The sequence below is a fragment of the Penaeus japonicus genome, unplaced genomic scaffold (genome assembly GCF_977035675.1).
Source record: "Penaeus japonicus unplaced genomic scaffold, GWHDUDI00000001_assembly GWHDUDI00000028, whole genome shotgun sequence".
In the NCBI taxonomy this organism is placed as follows: domain Eukaryota; kingdom Metazoa; phylum Arthropoda; class Malacostraca; order Decapoda; family Penaeidae; genus Penaeus; species Penaeus japonicus.
The window spans coordinates 11,951,195-11,968,694 of record NW_028234430.1 but is presented as its reverse complement, the minus strand read 5'-3'; the positions used below and the strand labels follow the sequence as shown (position 1 = coordinate 11,968,694).

At 50.8% G+C, this 17,500-nt stretch overlaps 1 protein-coding gene across 14 annotated transcripts in view; it reads right to left on the bottom strand.

Annotated features, from left to right (window-relative positions):
* Positions 1-17,500, bottom strand: part of LOC122259184 (ELAV-like protein 1) — a 169,647-nt gene that overhangs the window by 17,267 nt on the left and 134,880 nt on the right. For all 14 annotated transcript variants that reach the window (XM_043025779.2, XM_043025787.2, XM_043025788.2 and 11 more), the window contains 3 exons: positions 3,946-4,049; positions 3,058-3,211; positions 1,492-1,747 (listed from right to left, as the gene is read on the bottom strand). In XM_043025779.2, coding sequence (XP_042881713.1) covers positions 1,492-1,747; positions 3,058-3,211; positions 3,946-4,049 — 514 coding nt within the window. The remainder of the gene's footprint in view (positions 1-1,491; positions 1,748-3,057; positions 3,212-3,945; positions 4,050-17,500) is intronic.

Sequence of the window (17,500 nt, the reverse complement as noted above, 5' to 3'; positions counted from 1 at the left end):
CAAACAAAAAAAAAGAGGGGAAAAGAAATAAGAATGGTGCAAGTTTGAGGTGAAGAAAAAATAATAAAAATAAAAATAATAATAGTAACAAAAATAGTAATAATGTGCCGAGTGTATAACACGTGATGGGAGCGGAGTGTAAAACCACGCTCTCTTTTCTCTGTCTATCGAGCTTGTGTGTGTGTTTGGGGAGGGGAGGGGAGGGGAGGGGAGGGGAGGGAAAAAGAGGGAAGATGGAGGGGGGGGTGGATGAATGAATGAAAAAGAGGGGAGGTGATGGGGGAATGGTGGGTACGAGTGGGGATTTTCGTTGCATAACAAGGGTTTGTAGTACAGCCACAAAGCGTAATTTTGTTTTCGTGCGCGCGCGCGCGCGCGTGTGTGTGTGAGTGTTGCGCACGAGGGTGAGCATGGGCGGGTGTGGATAGAGAGGTAGAAGGTAAGGGTGAAAAGGGGTGATTTGGGGTTCTCTTCAATAGGATATTCTAATATTGTGTGTGTGTGTGTGTGTGTGTGTGTGTGTGTGTGTGTGTGTGTGTGTGTGTGTGTGTGTGTGTGTGTGTGTGTGTGTGTGTGTGTGTGCATCCAAATACCTAATCTCGGATATATGACTATGCAAAAATTAACCAGTTAAAAATATATGTTGCGTCCGTTTACAAGCAATCCCTCCAGCATGCAGTTGAAGTGAAAGAGCTAACTTGTTTCCATGTATATTTTCCAAGCCCATCACTACTCCATCGGCCACTCGTGGGTCTCAAATATTTCTTTCGAATTTCCTTACAAGATCCCGAAGTTTCCCAAAGACGCTGGAGGCAAGACAGCTAGCATTGCAACGTGCTTGGTCTTTTCGAAGAGGGGGGAGAGGGGGGGATGGCGGTGTGTGACTGTGTATCTTGTATGTGTTTGTTTGGTTATCCCCCTCCCCCCCATATGCACTCACTAATGATGCAATGGCAAGATCGTTGTTTACTTGAACTTGTGAAAAGCTACATCTTTTTTCTAATTTGTTTTTTTAATTCAGTCGTTATTCCTGTTCACGAATTTGTGTGTGCGTGTGTACAAGTTCTGATGCCGTGGCTGTACGAGGGCCGATGATGATGCCAGGTAAGGAGAGATGGAGAGATGTGGAGGAGATGATGGGGAAGAAGGGGAGCTAAAGGCGGGTAGAGGGAGAAGGGAGAAGGGAGAAGGGAGAAGGGAGAAGGAGAAGGGAGAAGGGAGAGGATCATGAGGAATAAGTGGGGGAGATGTCAAAGGAGAAGGGGTGGGGGATGACAGAGGCTAAATGACAAAGGAGGGAAGGGGTTGTGATGGGGGTTGAAAGGAAAAGGGGAATTTGGGGGTAATTCGGGGGGGGAGGGGGTAGAGGTGTATTTTTGGCGGGCGATCTTTTTTTTTTTTTAAGAGTTGACGGGTAGGGGAGGGTGGGGGTTGGTGGGGTTCGGAGAAAAGAGTGTGTGTGGAAGGGCCGTCACCGGGCAACGCACTCACCTGGTAAGGGGGGAGAGCGGAATGTAGCGGAAGCGGCCGGCAGGGTGGTGGATGGGCCCCCCGTAGCGGCGCGTCAGGGGGGAGAGGTAGGCGGCCAGGGGGGGTACAGCCTTGTTGTTGTTGGAGGGGTTGTTGGCGAACTTGACGGTGATGGGCTCCGCGGCGCCGTCGGGGATCGTGCCGTTCAGCTTCTGGATGGCGCGCTCCGCCTCGATGCGCTGGTCGAACCGGATGAAGCCCACGCCCTTCGACAGGCCTGGGGGAGGGGGAGAGGGCCACGGAGGGCCACGGGAGGCGTCAGTCAACACTTACACTCGAGCCCCCACTCGAGGAGGTTACACTCATGAATCAGGAGCGTTAGGTCGAGGGAGAGAGAACTATTAGGAGATGCAAATTAAGATCAAACTCTAGACTGGAAAGTAGTCTCCGTATGATCGATGTATAACACACTATATAACAAACCACTGGAAAGAGACACAGAAATTGAACTATATTGCAGACATAAAAGGAAAGAAAAAGTTAATGAAGAAATAGCGGTAATAACTACATTCAAAAGAGAAAAGGTTTGATATCGATATATATATATATATATATATATATATATATATATATATATATATATATATATATATATATAGAGAGAGAGAGAGAGAGAGAGAGAGAGAGAGAAATTCATAAAGGAGATAGCGAAAGAGGGCCGAAGAGGAACGGAGTAATTACAACAGAAGGGCAAAGCGAAGAGGGGAGTAGAATAATTAAAATAAGGAGGGGAAAGACGTAATTAAACCAGAAAGAGAGAGAGACAAAAGAGAGAGAGAAGATAGAGAGGAGAGAGATATTACCGAAAAAAGATGAACAAATAAAAAAAGGAGCAAAGAAAAAGAAACCGAGAAACGAAGAGAAAGAAAAAAACTCTCTTATCTCTTCCCTTCTCTTTTTGCACCATTTATTGAGCCCTGTTCTTTGCTCCTTCATTTGGCTGCCAACGATAAATATTTCAGTCGAAAGGCCATTAGGGAGAGTGTGATCTCGTGTTCGAGGAATATTTACCGGAGGACCAAAATTGGCTCGCAGAGAACGGAAAGAGTTAAATAGGGTGTACTGATAAAGACAGGCGGAGGATAGGAAAGAGGAAAGAGGAAGAAGAGGAAAGAGGAAGGAGTAAGGAGGAGCAGAGAGAGAGAGAGAGAGAGAGAGAGAGAGAGAGAGAGAGAGAGAGAGAGAGAGAGAGAGAGAGAGAGAGAGAGAGAGAGAGAGAGAGAGAGAGACGGGAAGAAATAGTATAAAATGGGGAAATTAAGAGAATATAATAGTAATAATATCAAAAAGGCATTAAGAATAGGGAAAAACAAAAAAGAGAAATAAAGAAGAAAGTCCTACACCAAATTCACAAAAATGATAAAAATAATAAAAAAAAATACCCAAACATCATCATTCTAGCATCTACAAAATGGCAAACAAAACTATAAAAACAACAAAAAAAGTGTCTCGTAAAGCCATGCCAGCGCAGCATCCCGCGCGGAGATGCCGCGGAGATGGCAGGCAGGGGCGGCGGGGCGGCCTCACCGGTGATGTTATCGCAGAGGATTCGCGAGGTGATGATGGAGCCGTAGGCCCTGAACATGCCCTCCAGGTCCTGCTGCGTCATGGACTTGGGCAACCCCGACACGTACAGGTTGGCGCCCTTGATGGCTTCGCTGCTCGGGCGGGCGTACGACACCTGCGGGCGGACGAGGCGCAAGGGACAGTTGTAGGAGTTGTAGGAGGCGGTATGGATAGCGGGGGGGAAAGGGGGGTGGGGATAGCGGGGGGAAAGGGGGGTGGGGAGAGCGGAGAGGATAGAGGACCGGTAAGCGCAGTAGTTACAGGAGGTGGGAGAAGAAGAATAGGAAAAGGAAACAGAGAAGGAAGATGGGGCCGGGTGGAGGGAGGGGAGGGAAAACGAGAGGGGCACCACCAGGGCCATGAAGGGGCGTTAGAGGGACGGGAGAAGGGGAGGAGGGGTGCCCAGGTTAGTTTATCTTAAATCCTAACAGGACTATCAATATTTCCTATCTATCCCTTATAGAGACGTTAAAGTAAGGTCGTCTCCACCATCTACACAGCCTAATGGACACTGCTTTAACAATTACGTTAACTGAATGCGATAAATTATTCAACTAAATTCAGTGTAAAGTCAAAGCCTTCCTACAAACAAATAAAAAGACATGTAAAATACATGAATTCACTACTGAGAGAAAAAAAATCAAACTGGCCATCAAAATTGCACTGATTGACCAAACAAGACTTCTAAGCTTCATAACTTACAATAAAAACTAGAGACTTGAAATTTACTTGTATCAATCATAATGAACTTTCATCTACATATTTTTTAAAGAATCCACATCTATGTATATAGTATATAACAAAAATGACAACTACAAAACACAATACAGAAAAACCCAGCGCTCCAACCTTTATAGTTTTGTTCTGAAGACGTAGACCGTTTAGCTGGTTGATGGCTCTCTCGGCGTCATCCTGCCGGACGTAATTTACAAATCCGTAGCCAAGACTCTGTCCTGTAGGGGGGGAGGGAGAAAGAAAGGACGCGTTTAGTAAAAGGGGGCGCCTCTGTTGCACGCTCTCACTCGCACCTGCACACTTTCTCTCTTTATCTCTCGCCTCTATCTCTCACTCTTGAACAAAACATTCACACGATTAAAAACACACACACATACATACACACCGACTCTTCTAGTCACATACTTAAAGGCAGACATGAAACGCATTCCTTTTATCCAGATAAGCCAAACCCGTCCCGATGATCTACCCGGAGGACAAGACGAATCACAGACGACAACGTGAAGGGGAAAAAAGGAAAACTAATTACCATGACAATGGTAATAGTAGTGCTTGTAGTAAAAGTACACTTTTGTCACTAACAACTGAAATGCGAAAAAACTTCAAACAAACTCACGATTACGGATAATGATAAAATAACACTTACGGTTATTTTTGTTGCTACCAATGATACCGACTAGAAAAAGAAGAGCTTTGCGTTCGCGGTCTAATCCCGGCGTCGCTTGAACAGGGCGACTGAATATAAACCGGTCGAGGAGACCCACGTAACTCTCGGGTCTTGGCATAACTTCTTGCGAGAACTATAATAATAACAGGGTGTATCGTAGCGCGAATGGGGGAGAGGGGGAGAGGGGGAGAGAGATGAGGCGATAGGAGATACAAAGAGAGAGAAAAAGAGAAAGAGAGCGCGAGAGATATCCTTTGGTAACAGTAACGGAATCAAGAACGGACAAGCGGCACTAAGAGTAGGCGTGCGTGCGTGTGTATGTTTGCATGTCCGTCCAATCGTCCGCATGGATAAGGTTTCTCTCCCCACACTTCCCCCTCCCCCTCCCTCCAAAGCGCCTCATCCCTCTCCATCAATCACGCCAGCCCGTGTTACTACCAACACCCCGGCTGATCACATAACACCCGTCACCATGGCAACACCTGAGTAGTCCATCCAGCGAAGCCGTAACCATGGCAACAACACCCAAGAAACGTGACGTCACTACCGCAGAGTGCATCGCGTCCCCGGGGGGCGATTCGGCCGCTCCTCGCGCTCCTCGGATCGCTAACAATGGAGGACGAGGACGAGGACGAGGACGACGACGCCAGCGACTACGGGTAATAGGCCGTTGGGGGGAGGGGTGCGAGCGAGTGAGTAAGAGTGCGAAGGAAGCCATCGAAAGGAAAAACAAAATGAAAAGGAGGGAAGGGTAAAGTGGGGGAAAAGAGGGATGGGGAGGGGGGAGAGGGAGGAGGAGGGAAGGGGAAGGGGAAGGGGAAGGGGAGGGGGAGAGAGGGGGGAGAGAGAGGGGGGGGAGAGAGAGAGAGAGAGAGAGAGAGAGAGAGAGAGAGAGAGAGAGAGAGAGAGAGAGAGAGAGAGAGAGAGAGAGAGAGAGAGAGAGAGAGAGACAGAGGAGGGAGGCAGAAGGGGGGGGGGGGGCAGCAAGTCATACGTCGCATGCCACCTAAACTACAGCATCAGCACGTCCTTGTCGAGGCGTTCCTTACGTGCCTTTCCCTCTCTTCTCCCCTCTCCCCTCCCCTCTTTCCTGCCAACACCTGTTTACGCGAAGAGCAGTCTCGCGGCCGCACGATGCAACCTGACAGATGCTGACGGCCAACAAGGAAAGAGTAAGGAGGGGATAAAAATGAGAAGAAAGTAATGGGAAGGAGCGAGATCATGAGAAGGGGGAACGGGAAAGGGGAAAGGGGAAAGGTGAAATAGAAGAGGCAATGAAAATGCACGAGTAGAAAGGTTTCCAAGCGCGAGGTTGCATGACACGACCGGCTAGCAGTCGAGACGTTCACCATCCTCCGACGTAATGAAAGGGGGCGATAACCAAGAATACAAAGGGGGGGGAGAGGGAGAGTGAGGGGGGGAGAGACGAGAGAGGCGTCGAGCGGCGGCAGCAGCAGCAGGCGCGGCGGCAGGGAGCGAGGGAGGTGCCCGACCCCACCTACAACTCCGCCACTCAATAATCTCCTCAGGTAAATATTTACCAGGTGCTCCCGCGGCCACAGCCACAACCGCCACTGCTCTCTCTTGCTAGGTCTCTCTCTCTCTCTCTCTCTCTCTCTCTCTCTCTCTCTCTCTCTCTCTCTCTCTCTCTCTCTCTCTCTCTCTCTCTCTCTCTCTCTCCGTTATGCCCCGATGTTCCTAATCTTGGCAACGGGAGTTGTTATGCAAACCCCTCCCCCCCATCCCCCTACTCTCACCCTCCTATCTCGCGCTAAACCCAGATCTCAATCTCTCCCTCATGAAACCTCACATACACACATCCAGACACACAGACAAGTGCATACGCACACAGGAGCCCCTCGCGCTGTCAAGCCTTGTGCCAGCTGGTTCCCTTTGCCTCACTTCAACCGTCCCTAATTCCCACCATCCTGGCCCAGATGGTTCGTTCCTTCCTTCCTTCCCTCCCTCCCTCCCTCCCTCCCATTTCGCTCCTCAAGGGGATCTCCTCCGAACTTTCCTCCAGTTTTACCTCATGCCACCCTCCGTTTTCTTATGAAAAGGAAAAGAAAAGGGGAGAGGGAATTCGCTTCCTTCCCTGCCCTCCCTCTTCAGCACAGCCGAGAAACACATAGAACAATAACAATAATAATAAATAAAAAACGCCGCACAATCCCAAGCCACCCACCGATAACGCGCAAAGGGCGGCGGCACAGAGGGACCCGCACGTCATCCGCGCGGTACGCCCGGGTACGGCGTGTCCGTACGTCACCAGAAATAGGTAACGTATAAACAAGCGCGCAGGCCGAGCCCCACGGCCCCCTCCTCGGACCCCCTCCCGACGCAGCAGGCCCCCGTGTGTTTGTAACAAGACGTCCCTCCACTCCCTCGCAAGCCCTAAATAACCGACCGATTCCCTCGCTTGTTTATTTGGCCCTTGGGGGTGCCCTTGGGGGTGCCTTCTCCCACCCAGGCGCACTTACTCAGCTCACTCAAGCAGCCACTCGGAAATCGCTCGCATAATGACTCAATGAGAGGAGCGAGGACGAGGAGAGGATATCAAATAAAAAAGATAGATGGACAGATAGATGAATGGATGGATGGATAAGCTAAGAGCGCGACGCGAGACTCCCAACATCTGCATTAATCATCTCCTTCCAAAAGCCCTTTTGTCTCACCGCCATCTACCCCTTCACATGCGACAAGAGGACTCCCTACCTATCTACCTACCTACCTTCCACCCTCATGATGCCTTTGTTTTTTTTTGTTTTTTCTTTATCTTTCATCTTCCTCCTCCTTGACTCCCCATGCCCCCCATCCCGCCCCCTCCTCTCTGCCTGTCCACCATCCCCTCGCTCAATTACGGCCACACTCGCGCCCTTCGCAAACTTCGTCTTACCTGGCTGCATAGAGTTCATCCCCACGAGGAATTAAACACCTCGTTTCCAAAGAGCCTCTAATGAGGGAAGAGGGAGGAAGGGTAGGAGAAAGGGATGGGTAGGGGTAGGGAGAGCAGCAGCAGGAGGGGGAGGAAGGAAGGAAAAAAGGGGGGGAGGAGGAGGAAGAAAGGGGGGGGAGGAGGAGGAGGAAGAGGGGAGGGGGCGGGGAGGAAGAGGGAGGGGGAGAGAACAGTGGGGAGGAAGGTAAAAGGGAGGGGAAGAGGGAAGAGGAAGAGGGAGGAGGTGCCATTCCAACCAGCTGGCACTGACAACCCAAAATATACGCCTTTACAAACACATGGGGAGACGGGGTTCACGTCACCTACCACGGCCAGCTGAGGACAGGTAGACAGGGGGGCGGGGTTGTTGAGGCGGAGGGGGAAGATGAGGAGGAGAGAGAAAGAAGCGGGAGGGAGCGGGAGTGTAAGGCGAAGACAGGAGGGGTGGCCGCCGAGATAGAAAAGGGCATAGATTAACATGAAAGAAAAAAAAAGAAAAGAGAAACGAAACTAAGCACGAAATACCACCCTCTCTTTTCTTCTTCAACGTCACACCACCCTTTTACAACACGGTTACAGTTCCTTTGCAAAATGACTTCCCCATCAACTCTTTGAACACCCAGGGACCTCAAACAAACTAACAAAAACAAACAAAAAATCTGCAACTGAACACCTTCACAACCAAACCAAAAACAGAGCCAAGAAAAAAAACTGGAAGGGGATCCAGGGTAGGTGAAGGGAAAAGGGAAAAGGTAAGAGGTAAGAGGGAAGAGGGCAAAGGGAAAAAGGGAAACGGGAAGAGGGAAGAGGAGGGGCAAGCAGGGTGATAAGGTCGGAAAAGGCGGCCCCAAGAGGACTCCAGGATCGGCCGCAAGTACCAATAAAAGAGACATCGAGGTCACTCACGCCCGTCGATGCAGGTCAACATTCTCATACAGCAGAAAACGGGATATGAGGGGATTCTATAATAATATTCGTAATGATTCATAAAAAAAAATAATCATGGTTATAATATAAAAAAGCAAACAATAAATTAGATAAGATGATGGAATAAATAATTAATCGACAGAGAACTGATGACACACGAGGCGCAGAGAAAATGAGAGAAAAAAAAGAAAAAAAGAAGCAGGATGAGAGGAGGGGACATGGGGGATGCATTGGGAAGGAGGGAAGGAGAAAAGGGAAAATGGGAAAGAGGACAGGGGAAACGAGATAGGAAAGTACCAAGGCAACGGAAAGAGGGAGATAGGGAAGAGAAATAAACGAAGTAAACAAGGTATCCTTCAAAAGGGGGGAAAACTTAACTAAAAGAACGGCGGGTAAGTGGAAGAGGAACTGACAAAAAGGGAGAGAAGGGGAGGGGGGAAAACAGCGCCTCAGGAACATGAATAAAACATGTTTACAGTTCAGCCAAATCGATCTACCGCCTAACTTCCTCTTCGCTATCTCCTTTCCCATCCCTTCCCTTCCCTCTCCCTCCTATTACAACTACTACTACAACCTCAACTTCAACCTCCTCCTCCTCCTCCTCCTCCACCTCCACCTCCTCCTCCTTCCTTCTCTCCCTCCTTCCCAATAAAACTAATGCTCTCGTCCAAACTTTGCGTCGTCAACGGTGCAACTTTCAGTGCGTCGACGGCGGTGTATATATGGGCGTGTAGCGCAGCGGGCGTGAGGAAACTTGAAGGGCGAACTCGAAGGAGATTCTCTTTCAAAAAGAATTTATACATGCGGGACGATTACATGTTCGGGGGGGGATTAAAATTATTTTGTTTTCTGAAACGACTAGGCAAAAAAAGGAATAAAACAGTAAAAAATAAAATAAAATCACAATGCAACAAAATCCTTAACAGAGTAAAGACAAGGATAAATTCAAACAAAGCGACCTCGGGCACAATCAAACGGGGAAAATAATTAATTCATATAAATAGCCGCTATTATCAATACCATACCGACCGCTCGAAACCGAAGCGCTTCTTGGCCGTGCAACGCATCCGGCGACTAGCATCGGGTTACCGCCACTACCCCCCCCCCCTTCCCCCGCCCCACGTCGCGAAAACGCACACGTGTCCTCGGCACCGCGCATTTCTTAATTATTCTCGGCTTACAATCCCTGCCCGCGGCGGTGTCCATGCACGTCGAGCCGGCTGCCAAAAAGGAGGAGCTCGGCAGAAAGATAAAGGGATAAAAAGCCACCGACAACAGGAAGAAGAAGAGGGAGAGGGAAAGGAAAAAAAAAGAGGAAAGTAAAGTTGAGAGACACACACACAAGCGAAGGCACAGCGTCTCTGGTTATTCAGTGAAGATTCTCTTTAGAGATGCAAGTTGCACTCTCCATTCAGCAGGTACAAAATGAGGGGACGGGAGGATAGTGGTAGTGATAGAAAGAGGCAGAAGTAGTAGAAGAAGAAGTAGAGAGGGGGGGAGGGAGAGAGGGGAGAGAGGGGAGAGAGGGGGGGAGGGAGGGAGGGAGGGAGGGAGGGAGGGAGGGAGGGAGGGAGAGAGAGAGAGAGAGAGAGAGAGGAGATGGGGGGGGAAGAGAGTGGGAGAAAGGGGGAAAGAAAGAGGGAGAAAGGGGGAAAGAGAGAGGGAGAAAGAGGGGAAAGAGAGGGAGGGAGGGGGAAGGGGTTAAGAGAGAGAAGTGGAGAGGGAGGGAGGGAGAGAGAAATGGAGAGGGAGAGGAAATTATCCCCGAACCCGTCATTTCTAGCGGAAAAAGGTCTTCCCTCTCCGACAGCTCTTGTGCAAGTGGCCCATTTGAAATGTTTTCCTTCGCAACGCCATTACCTCACACGGCCCGTCATCCTCCTCATCACCACAGTCACCACTACCCCTCGCCAGCGCGTTTCCCCTCAAGTCCTCGCGCATTTCTTTGGCTGAACCTGAACCAGTGACCTTCTGAACCCCAAGCCTTTCAACGACCTTTTTATTTCCAAAGCCTATTCCCCCCATGTTCTAATCCCCCCATTCTCTCTTCCTCCTTTTTCCTCATTCTACTTATCTTTTATCCGAATCCCTCTACCACTTACTCTCTCACTTCGTATTCATTTCGCCTTTGCCCTCCCCCCAACCCTAACCCTTCTCTTAAACCTATTATCCTTCCTCTTTACTTTTCTCTTTCTGCTCTTCCTCTTGATCTATCCCCCTCTCCACTCTACTCTACTCCTGTCCTTCACTTTGATCCCTCCTTCCCTCCCTCCCTTCCATGCACTCCCTCCGGGCCGGGGAGAAGTGTACCCAAGAGAAATGAGAAAGGAAAAGGGGGTCGGGTGGGGATGGGGGGCATAGGAGCTGAAAGAGAGAAAGAAAGAAGACACGGGGAAGAAGAAAAGAAGGAAAACATCCTGGTAGTGACAAGGCAGAAATGGGGGAGGGAGGAAAAAAATGAAAGGAGGAAAGATAGGTGAAAGAGTCGGGAAAGGGTGGAGTAAAACGGAGACGGAGGGTATGGAGGAAATAGGGGAAGTGTGTGTGGGGGTGAGCCGACGAAAGAGGGGAGGTCAGGGGTGAGGGGGGGGGGGCGAGGAGGAGGAGGAGGAGGAGGAGGAGGAGGAGGAGGAGGAGGAGGAGGAGGAGGAGGGGGCGGGGATCCGCGATAAGGGTAGCGCCGCCGTCAGCACCAGAGTCGTCCCTCTAATGAAATTGGTGGCTAGCAGGGCGTGGCCCCGCTGCTCAAGGTCCTTCGCCGTCAGCTCCGTCTGTCACCTCCAGCTGTCAGCCTGGCCGTGGCCGCGAGCGAGCGAGTTGGTGTCAGCTGCTGACATTTAAGTTCAGCAGCGCCTAGAGCCTTCTACGGTCGGTGGTCTTCCCGAGGCTCGAGAGCCTCCTGCACGAGCCAAGGGGCGTCGCGGCGGACCAAGAGTGATCTCATGCGTTGAGTCAGATATGCACGTCGTTCCTGGCTCACCAATATCGACTCGTGCGAAATACTTACGCCGAAATTAATCACACGAACACAAGGGCGTAAATAAAAAAAAGCCACACACATGACTGAATACAAACATACAATTAATTCATTCATTCCTCTCCCTCTCTCTCTCTTTCTCTACTCACGCCTCGCCATACACAGCTTCCATCACACTCTGAAGGTTCGGTCGACACGTACCTGTAAAGACACAAGAAAAGATCATCAGTTAAACCTGCCTGCCCAGCCTTAAGCGTATCGGGGTCTGTTTCACATTATGGCCAAGTTAGTTTATTACACTACGGAAATCATAATAACTGAACTACGCTACTTTGCATGCCCTATGATGAGGGTGGTAGTGGGTGATAGTGATGAATGGGTGAATGGTTTATAGATTGGTGACAAAGAAAATTATAATAATAATAATAATAATAAAATGAACAAATGGACAAAAATGAAAAAAACAAAAAGAAAAACAAAAAACGTTTTTTCTCATTCTCTCTTCATGATAAAAGTAGGTCGTCCCTTCAGTAATGCAGCCGCTTGCGACCTTCACAATGACGTCAAGGGCTTGACATCATCTTTTCCCTCCAACTTTCCCTCCCTCCCTCACAGAAGAAGGAATCGGGAATCCAAGCGCATGGGAAAGAAATGAAAGAAAAGTGAAGAAGAGAAAGAGGGCAAAAAATAAAGGCGGAAAAAGTCAAAAAGTATAAAAAATAAGGCTAGAAGGAAGAGAAGAAGAACAGGCAGAGGGAGAGGGGAGGGGGAGGGGAGGGAGGGAGGGCTGCGGAGTGGCAGAAGAGGCTCCAGATAAGGGGATAAAACTTCCGGCGCATAAAGTTAAGAGGGGATGGGTGGGTCGGACGATAATGCATAGGAGAGGAGGAGGATAGCGAAGGGAGGGCGTGGAGGAGGATGATGATAAACGAAGGAAAACAAAAGGGAAGAAGGGAGGGTGGAGAAAGAAAAAGAAATAGAAATATAGAGAGAGAGGCGGATAGCTAGATCACATACAGCGAAGACGTGTTGACTTTCCTCTTTTGATTAAACCGACCGCCAAGTGTCAAGGATCCCTCCACATGCCCTCCCTTATACCCCCCCCCCCAACCTCCTACACTGCACCGGGGGAACAAAACAAATTACCCGCAGTCAAAATACCACACGCCAATTAGAAGGTCCGTTACTCTTCCTCGGATAACCCTCCACCCCTCCCCTCCCCTCCCCTCGTTCTCTCATACCAACCTTTATTTCCCCTGGGAGTGCCCCTCCTCCCCTCTCTTCCTCCCTCTATCCCTCCCCCTTTTCTCTTTCTTTCTTTTCTCTCATTCCCTCCCTCTTTCTCAAAAATATATTTCCATCTCGAATTCTTTACGCTTCTCTCCCCCCCCCCTCCTTTTTTCTTCCATCACTAAGCTAGTCTTTCACATGTCCCCACCCTCCCTCCCCTCCCCCTCTCACCCTCTTTTTTATCGTGACGCTCCCTCTGTCTCCATCCTTCATAATTCAACATCCTCCGGCGGCAATTTCCTCATGGTAGGCTGACTTCTGGTAGGCTTCCATGTTTTTTTTCTAGCGTCTCTTATCACTCATTCACTCACTCTCCACCTAAGTATTATTATTATTCCTCCTATTCACTCAACCTTTCCCTCTGCACCCATATACTCGAAGGAAAAAAAAAACGAAAGAAACGAGAAAGGGGAAAGGGAAAAAAGAGGAAAACAGGAAAAGGGAATGAGAAATGGCAAGGGAGGGAAAGGGAGGAGAAGCACTTGTCACGCATAGATCCCTCGGCCTACTTCCCTTCCCCCGAGAATTTCGAGCGCATACCAAGCTTTGACAGGAGAACAGCAGCAGGTACTCAGGCACTGGATGAAGAGGAAGGCCAGGGGGAGAAGAGAGAGAAGGGGGGGGGGGGGAGACAGGGAAAGAGGGAGGATGGGGGGGGGAGGGCGTGGGAGAAAGGGAAGGAAGGAAGATTGGGAGAGAGGCAGGAGAAGGGGGAGGAGCGTAGGAGGAAGGGAGGGAGGAGGGTTGCACAAAATTATCCTATACATTTTCGCAGAGAGGGAGGAATGGAATAGAAATAGAAATGGAAATGGAAATGACAGCAAGGGTTGGAATATGGAGAGATGGAGAGGGAGAGAGAGAGAGAGAGAGAGAGAGAGAGAGAGAGAGAGAGAGAGAGAGAGATGATAACGAGAAATGCAGGAAGGGGAGTGAAAAGCAAAAGACAAGAGGACAATTTCACGCATAGTTTACCTCGCAAGCAAACTCTGAAGAGAAAGACAAGGCAATCCCCCCCTTCCTCCCCACCCCCACCGCCTCCCCAGCTTCAAAGCTGAAAGGCAGGGCATTCGTCTCGACTCTCTCGTCAGGAAGAGTATTCGCTGCTGATGACGACGAACGAACGAGAGGGGAAGCAAGGACCAAAAGGAGGCGCAGGAAACGAAAGTGCACGAGAGAAATAATGATGATAATAAACCCCCTCTACTCCCTCACCTCCACCTCGGAGTTCCAGCAGATTCTCTCTCTCTCTCTCATTTCTCCGTACGCACGCACTCACGCACACACAACTGGCGCCAGCGAAACACGATGCAGGAACAATCGCGAGGTATTTATTGAACCATCTCCCTCCCGTCCGTCCCGCCGCCGTCTTGACACGCCATCACCTGTCAAACCCTTCTCCATCCCCCCAACACCGACCCCGCACCCAAATCCCCCCCCCCCCATTTCCCTTTCCCTTCCCTTCCCTCCTCTACACCCTACGCCCTACGCTTCACCCTTCCCCTTCCCCTTCCCTTCCCTCCCTCTGTCCTTCCCCTATTCCCCTCACCTCAAAACATATACACAACCGTTTTGCTTCCCAAACAAACTAACAAACAAGCACGCGAAGATACGAAAGAGGAGCCAAATGCCGTGTCATTATCGGCGAAGGGGGGGGGGGGGAGAAGAAAGAGGGGAGGAGGAGGAGGAGGAAGACAACGAACTCGACCTCACACATTCAGGAAACGAGAATGAAAGAGAAAGAAAAGAGAAAAGAAAGGAAGAAAAAGAAGATAGATTGATAGATGGATGAACAAATAAAGATAATATATAGAGAGAAGTAAAAGTGGTGCTCTCAGTCCTCTGTTTACGAAGGGGAGAAGGGGGGGGGGCTTTGGCTGCAGGAGGGAAACCGGGGGTGAAGGGAGGATGTTTATCCTAAGTGTGGAAAGGGTAGAAGAAAGGAGCTCGCTCACCACCAACTGCACGCCCCCCCCCCCGCCCAATCTTCTCTCTCTCACCCCCCATCTCACACCCCCCACACTTCTCCATCCTCACTTCTCTCTCACCCCCCCCTCTCTCTCTCTCTCTCTCTCTCTCTCTCTCTCTCCTCCTCATACCCTCTCCTCTCTCTCTCCTCACCCATCTCTCCTCTCATGCTCCTCCTCACTCCCCACTCTCCACTACCTCATCGTCCTCTCTCTCTCTCTCTCTCTCTCTCTCTCTCTCTCTCCCCCCCCCTCCCTCATAATTTTCCTCCTATTTTTTCTCCAGCCTCCTCCTCCTCCTCCTCCTCTACCCCTCCCACTCCACCCCCATCAACCCAGCGAAGGCAACAACAATGGCTGGACATTCAAGAATATTGAACACGGGTAAAAATGAGAAGAAAAAAAAATCTGCAAAATGGAGGTAGCGGCCTCTGAGGGGACAGGGAGAGGGGGTGGGGGAGAAAGGACGGGTTTGAAGGCCATGTATTATTAGTCCTACTCACAGGGGGTGAGGGGAAGGGGGAGGAGGAATGAGGGGAGAGAGGGGCTAAGAAGGGGATACGGTGCAGGGGATGTGCTAGGAGTTGAGGGTTCATTTTTGTCTTTATCTTCTCTTCTCTTCCTTTATCTCTATCTCTATCTCTCTCTCTCTCTCTCTCTCTCTCTCTCTCTCTCTCTCTCTCTATCGTTCTTTCATTCCTGTGCCGAGGTACAGTACATGTCGCCCAAGCCAAACCCCTGAACTTATATAACGAGCGAGAGAATGAAATCCCGAAAAGCAATTTCACTCTTCCTTTATCCTGGAGACACATCAAAGCAACAGAACACAGTACAGACGAACACCCCCCCCCCCTCCCCACAAAGGAAGTACTCGCTTGTTTCTCTTCTACTTCCCTTGAAGCCCATAAGCGCTTTCGGTGATAGGAAAGAGACAGCGAGAGAGGGGAGAGGGAGAGGGAGAGGGAGAGAGAGAGGAGAGAGAGAGAGAGAGAGAGAGAGAGAGAGAGAGAGAGAGAGAGAGAGAGAGAGAGAGAGAAAGAGAGAGAAAGAGAGAGAGAAGAGAGAGAGAGAGAGAGAGAGAGAGAGAGAGAGAGAGAGAGAGTGAGAGAGAGGGGGGAGAGGAGGAGAGAGAGAGAGAGGGATAGTGAAAAAGAGAGAGGAAGAGAGAAAAAGAGAGAAAGACAGAGGAGAGAGAGAAAGAAGAAAAGAGAGAGAGGGAGAGAGAGAGAGAGAGAGAGACCCCCCCCCTGGAAAGAGAGAGAGAGAGAGGACACGCCCCCCCCCCCCCCCCCCCCCCCACCCCCCCCACCCCCCCCCCCCCCCCCCCCCCCCCCAAGCCCCCCCCCCCCCCCCCCCAAAAAGAGAGGAAGAGAGGAAGAGAGGGAGAGAGAGAGAGAGAGAGAGAGAGAGAGAGAGAGAGAGAGAGAGAGAGAGAGAGAGAGAGAGAGAGAGAGAGAGAGAGGAAGAGAGAGAGAGAGAGAGAGAGAGAGAGAGAGAGAGAGAGAGGAAGAGAGAGAGAGAGAGACTGAGCGAGCAAACAGCACCCAGGCTTTCTTCCCGACTTTGGCCGTGAAAGCACTGACAGTTGCTCAGGCACCGCCGCTAGCGATGGTGTCACCAAGAGCTTACCTACCAACCCACCTTGCCCCCCCTACCCCCTCCACCCGTGTCATCGCCCCCGACCCTGACCCCCACTCCTCTCCTATACCCCCATCCCTGGTAGTAGTACCATGTGTCACGCGTTGGCACCACTTGGCACGCCGCCCAACCTGACCTGCCCGCCTTCCCTCTCTCCCTCCCTCCCTCCTTCCTTCCCTCCCTCCCCCGACACTATTCCTCCTCCCCCTGCCGTCCCTCAGCCTTACCTGTGTGTTACCTGGGGATCCCGAGCCGCATGCCGGGCCAACCCCCCCCCCCCCTCTTACCGCCCTGCAACACGATCCTTCGGTCTGTCTGTCTGTCTACGTCTTATTGGGTACGCCTGGATATATAGAGCGCCTGCTATTTCTTTATTTTTTCCAGAGAGAGAGAGAGAGAGAGAAAGAGAGAGAGAGAGATAGAAAGAGAGAGAGAGAGGAGAGAGGAGAGAGAGGGGGTTGGCATTAAAACAATATAAATAAATAAAAAATAAAAAGACAACTCTCGTACCCATCCCGGCTTCCGCAGGACCTGCCCAATACCATGGACGTTCTCTTCAACCGCTGTACCCCCCCCCCCACGTCACTCCTCCCAACGCTGGCACGGCGGGGGAGTGCCACAGCGCCTCTAAAACAAACTGCACCGGACAAACCGTTAATTCCACCGCTCGCACATCGGTGTCTCTGGCTACCCCCTCCCCCCTCCCCCGGGCAGTCACAACAATGCTTCACGACCCGCACACGACGGCTGGCCAGTCCCTCTCCCCTCCCTTCCCTTCCCCTCCCCTCCCTCCCTCGCTCACTCTCTCTAAATTTCTCTATCACTTTCGCCCATCTTTCCTTCCTTTTCTTAGGAACCTCCTATCACATTAATTTCAATCGCCCCCCCCCCTCTCTCTCTCTCTCTCTCTCCCTCCTTCCCTCCCTCCCTCCCCCCCCTTTCTCTCTCTCTCTCTCTCTCTCTCTCTCTCTCTCTCTCTCTCTCTCTCTCTCTCTCTCTCTCTCTCTCTCTCTCTCTCTCCCCACGAGGCCGCCTGGCCAACATAAAATGTGCGGCATCTAAACGTGGCCGATGCAAAAAGCCGAATCCGCAGCCAGCGAGCGCCAACTTGCTACCAGCCACGCGGCCGCCGCCACCGCCGCCAACCAACGCGGCACACGGCGTCCTCTTCGCCGTGCAACTGTGCAATTGTGAAACCCCCTTCTCCTCTTCCACCCCCCCCCCTTAACCCTACAGTCCCCATCCTAATTCCGCTCCCCCTCTCCCCGAAC